Source organism: Montipora foliosa, chromosome 7 (genome assembly GCF_036669935.1).
Source record: "Montipora foliosa isolate CH-2021 chromosome 7, ASM3666993v2, whole genome shotgun sequence".
In the NCBI taxonomy this organism is placed as follows: Eukaryota; Metazoa; Cnidaria; class Anthozoa; order Scleractinia; family Acroporidae; genus Montipora; species Montipora foliosa.
In genome coordinates this window covers 36,975,973-36,980,972 of record NC_090875.1, presented here as the reverse complement: position 1 = coordinate 36,980,972, position 5,000 = coordinate 36,975,973, and the positions used below count along the sequence as shown (strand labels likewise).

General features: G+C 38.4%; 1 protein-coding gene across 1 annotated transcript in view; it reads right to left on the bottom strand.

Annotated features, from left to right (window-relative positions):
* LOC138010201 (tyrosine kinase receptor Cad96Ca-like) overlaps positions 1–5,000 on the bottom strand; it is a 47,717-nt gene that overhangs the window by 42,293 nt on the left and 424 nt on the right. Inside the window, exons 2-4 of the mRNA XM_068857141.1 lie at positions 4,666–4,859; positions 1,854–1,970; positions 1,117–1,301 (exon numbers count right to left, since the gene is read on the bottom strand). Of these exons, the coding sequence (XP_068713242.1) occupies positions 1,117–1,301; positions 1,854–1,970; positions 4,666–4,831 (468 nt within the window). The 5' untranslated portion in view covers positions 4,832–4,859. The remainder of the gene's footprint in view (positions 1–1,116; positions 1,302–1,853; positions 1,971–4,665; positions 4,860–5,000) is intronic.

Here is a 5,000-nt window from a genome sequence, read left to right as displayed (position 1 = left end):
AGGCAAAAGGACCATTATATACAACAGGTAAGGTAATTCAACGTTTATTTAACATTGATTGCGATATACATACTTAGCGATATAGCGTTATAGCTGAAGCAAACGGTAAATCCAGTACATTTACTATGAAATAACAATCGGTTACTCACACACATTGTGTGAGCACCCTGTGTTTTCCCTCGTAAAGAGAAGAAAGATTGGTGACTCGCAGCGATCTCGTCCCACAAATTGTTCTCGCATGACAAAGCAACGGTCCGAATCGCAATAAAAACACCGCAGCCTTAAGGCCAGGTAAGTTTCCTATTGATGTGATAGGAAATTTATCAGGCCTAAAGGCGTTGGTGTTTTCATGGCGATTCGGACCGTTGCTTTGTCATGCGAGAGCAATTTGTGGGACGAGATCTTCCCTTTATGAGGGGAAATGACAACTAAAGACATCGTAAAAATTCGTAAGCCACAAACCCGTCTAAAACGGACACAGTTTGCCCTCCAATTGCACAGAAAAGACTAAGACAACTGTACGCAGAGGCAAGTGAAGTTTATTTCTACATTTACAGCTTATTTTAGCATTTATAATTTTATATTTCCCATACAAAGTCATGAATGAACGGGCACAACAGTTTCAAAGAAATTGATCATTTTATTTTTAGTACATATTGGAGGGGAGTGATAAGTCTTTATTTTTGTGCCATTTAGAAATCTGAAAGGGTACTGTAGTAGCAATTAAGAGGCAATAGATCGAATTTTAATTCTTGAATTTTATTTAGCTAGACCACCGAAAATTTGCAATGAACCCCCCTGTTCCGCGACTAAAGAATTACCATTATGGTCATTCTTTGGTCGCGAGACAGGTTGTTGAAAATTGAAGAAATTGAACTGATGCTGAAGTTTAATCCGCCATGACAAAACTCGGGTAGAAATCTCTACTCTTCACCATTTACCCTTTACCCTATAATGTTCAGGTAGAAATGATGGACGCGAATACGCAGGTGTAAAGGTTTCCAGGTCTGAAATCTGTATATACACTGTATTTGTCTCAAACCGATGACAAACGTACAATGTACCTTAAAGGACAGATTTTTGAACATTTGCTTGATCCTCGCATCACTTACTTACCCCTCTTGATGCCAGAAACCCCATCGCTGTAGCAATCTGTTTTGAAAATGAGACCAGGTCGTATGTGCGCAACTGCGCTACCTCTCCTTCTCCGTGATAATATTTGTCAGCAATTCCACGACTTTTTCTCAGAAAGCCAAGTAGATCTCCACAGTGCAAGTATTCCATGATCAAAATTGGGTGTACTGTGTGGTAGAGATAGATGGTCGTTAACCGTTATGTATTTATTATCGCAAGCTCGGCCTCAGCACCAGAAAGCAATAACAACAACAACAACAACAACAATAATAATAATAATAATAATAATAATAATAGACTGGTTCCATGGAGAGATCCAAGGACCAGGTCCACAGCTAAGGTGATACATGGACCTGGGGTCTATGTTTTGAAAACGTCCTTGGTATCAATGTTCTTTTGTTCCAGTGGTTGGCACATCGTAAAAAGGTAGCAGTGAAGTCACTCCTGGTGATTTAGTCTGGAATACCAAAATAACTTATCTTTCTTATCGTTGTTTGTCAAGAGACCCAATCAATGGCTGCAGAAAATAGCACGGTTTTCGTGGGTTGACATTTGAGGTTAGTACCACTTGTAAAATATCAATATTAATAATTATTATCAGTCCTTAAAAACCGTAGTATTATCCATTCTGGCCAGACCCGGCTGAGATCTGGGAAGACAAAATTGTTAATAGAATTTTAAAAAAAGTGCATAAAAACAGAAACAAAATGGCTCCTTACTCTGGGTGGTAACGCAGCCAATAAACTCTACGACATTTGGCAGGGGGCTGTCAGCAAGAGCTTTTCCTAAACCAATTTCTCTCATCAGCGCCTTTCGCCCTTCATCCCCTGAAGTTGCTGCAATCATAAAGTAGATCAAAATACCATAAAAAAGGAAGTTCCCTAGATAGGTACAGCTCAATATTCGGTTGATTGGTGTATGTGCAATGTCGCGGTTGGATTGAAGCAAGCATGGAACAAAGGCTAATGCATGAGAATAATTACAGCATCAAATCCTCTTCCTCATGCACACGTCTCCCTGAGAAGCTTGATTTAGTGTAGACTTAGGAACACTGCCCTTGCTGTGCTTCAAAAAACTAACATTAGCTTTGTGTGCTAATTTTTATTGTATTCATCACCTATCACACTTCTGAAAAAAGAAGTGTATAAATAGACATATTTTTATCGAAAATATTTCCCATACAGGAAATTAAGGAACTCGTCCTATTTCGGTCACAGTTCATTCTAGTGTCCATCCATTCCCCTCGATTTATAAATGCTCAAGCTTTGTGTACTGAGTAAAAACTACTTTAGGTGTCAAAAATGTTCATTTCTCTGGCATTACTAAACCACGAAACAGCGAAACACCGAGACAGCGAAACGAAACACCATGTATGACACAACCATACATTGAATACTAATCGACAGAAGCTGGATTTGAGATTAAATATCGCTTTAGACGTAATTGGGCCTAAAAAGTGTTTGCTCCTAATCTAATCTCATCTTAATGTGAATCCGAATCTTAATCTCAATGATTAAGAGCAAGAACGATATTGAAACTCAAAATGCAACCTTTGCCGGTTAGTACTCAATGTATGGTGCGGTCATAGATGGTGTTTCGGTTTTTCGTTTCGCTGTTTGTTGGTTTAGTAATGTCCTCACTCACTTTGTGTCAAAATCAATCATAATTTATAACAATGGATTTGCTAAAGGACAGCCACACACATTCACATATATATATGTATATAAATGCTCGAATTTGATTTGAATGTAATTCAGAGAGGGCTCAACTCTGAGAGGAGCATTAACAATAATAATGATAAACTGGTTCAAGACTTCAGAGGTAGTTCATCTTTTCATTACTACAGCTCTCTTTCGTATGGCCAAAATAAGACCACACTCATCAGGTAATATCAACGATTGACCATTAAGTTACAGAAACTGGCTATAAAAGCGGGATTACATTTGCTATGAGACATAAAAACAGCGTTATTGTATCACAAATCGTGTGAGTGCTATTTATAATTTGGGAGATAATGTTACTTTATTATAAAGTTCTTGAGGAGGTATTTGTTTCTGTGGGGGCATGAACTTAATAACTCATTTCTCTTGCAGCGATCCTTTTTGCAGATGGTTGTAAAATTTTCAAAAAGACATAAATTACAATTTTTTTAGAAATTTTGTTGTAAGGTTTGCATTGTTTGATGGTTTTCCACTTCAGGCTGAAAGGCTTGTTGTTGTCTTTGAGTGTCCATATGTGATTTGATAATTCAGTTTCGTGTCTCTTGTTTTGATGTCGGAAGGAAGATGTGTGATTTCTGTAACGTTCTTTGAAGTTTGTCGCGAGTCCTACGTATGATTCTGTTGATGTTTCAGTTGTGACTGTTGCTTGGTAGACTACGTTTGATATCTGGGAGGCATTTTCCTTCGAGGGGGCATTACTATTTTTTTCGGCAGTTGCATTCTTTGTCGGCTGCTTGTGTTGAATTTTGGGACTGGTTGCAATCTGATGGAAGTTTTTTGTTGTGTGATGAGATGATAGTTTTCATGTTTCTCATGCGGGACATCAATGCAAAAGACACGAAACTGAATTATCAAAGCACATGTTTACACTCAAAGACAACAACAAACCTTTCAGCCTGAAGTGGAAAATCATCGAACAATGCAAACCTTACAACAACAGTACTAAGAAATGTAATTTATGTCTTTTTGCAATCATCTGTACAATGAGGGCACTGGGTTAGGTGGTATTGAAATATTGCTTTAGCATTGTTTCCTGCTTTTCTTGGGACTTACAATGGTCCCAAGAGAAAACAAATACAATGCTTATTCAAAATGTAGGTGGACAAACAAAGAGTGTTATGGCATTTTCCGCTTCAGCTAATAGGTACTCCTGGTAACTTCTACAATGGAAGAAGCAGGCCAGGAGATGGAGTTCGAGTGTGGCATATTTCTCATCATTCTCAGAGCTGCTCAGCCCGGAAACGAGACACTTCTTAAGTTCTGTTTCATTCCTCATAAACGAAACGTATCTATTTTAACTTCAGGGTAAACTATTTACACAGTGTGGTGTAGTGGCCAATCAAACTAGAGTTATTACAGTTGAGCCCACGTCTCAGCGGTGTTAGTTTCAGAAGGCGCCAAAACAAGGCTTTTGGGTCAAGACAAGAACTTCTTATCGAAGGACTGCGTGATTTCTTGAGAAGACATAAGAAGACAGAAGAATACGCAAGAACACTCACCCACATGACTTAAGGAATTCACAGTTATAAACGTCTATTTCCTATTTCAAATCGAAGAGTTCGAGTTTTTTATTGCTACAGCAAGTTCCAGGAAGTTCCGAAATAAACTGTGCGTATTGAAATGTCAGCCTTTGTTCTATGACACCGCAGTTCATGTTGATCGTGACAAAAAATACAAATTCAAAGTGGATGAGCAGATCGTGTTGAGACGTCACTGTATTTGTTGCTTTGGCTCCACTAGGTACCATAAATTGAATGTCACATGCTGTGCAGTCAAGTTAATGACTAATTTGGAATTCGAAGTTACTCACGTTTGAAGCACTTTGCTGCAACAAAACGTATGCCAGGTTTCCCATTTTTACGGCTCAAAGTTGCTCTCCAAACTGTTCCAAATGCTCCTGAGCCGATGACCTCTTCAAGTCTTATTCGGTCACGAGATATCTCCCATTCATCCACTTCAACATCCATCAACTTCATCTCATGACTTTCTTCAAAATCTGTTGATCTTAAATCCAGAAATTCAGATAATTTTTCATATATTATTCAAGGGTGGGTTGACTGTTCGCCACTAAATTATGGCATGAAATTAAAGCCTACATGCACTTCTTACACACACTGCTGTCATGTCATTGATCTGTTGACTAGA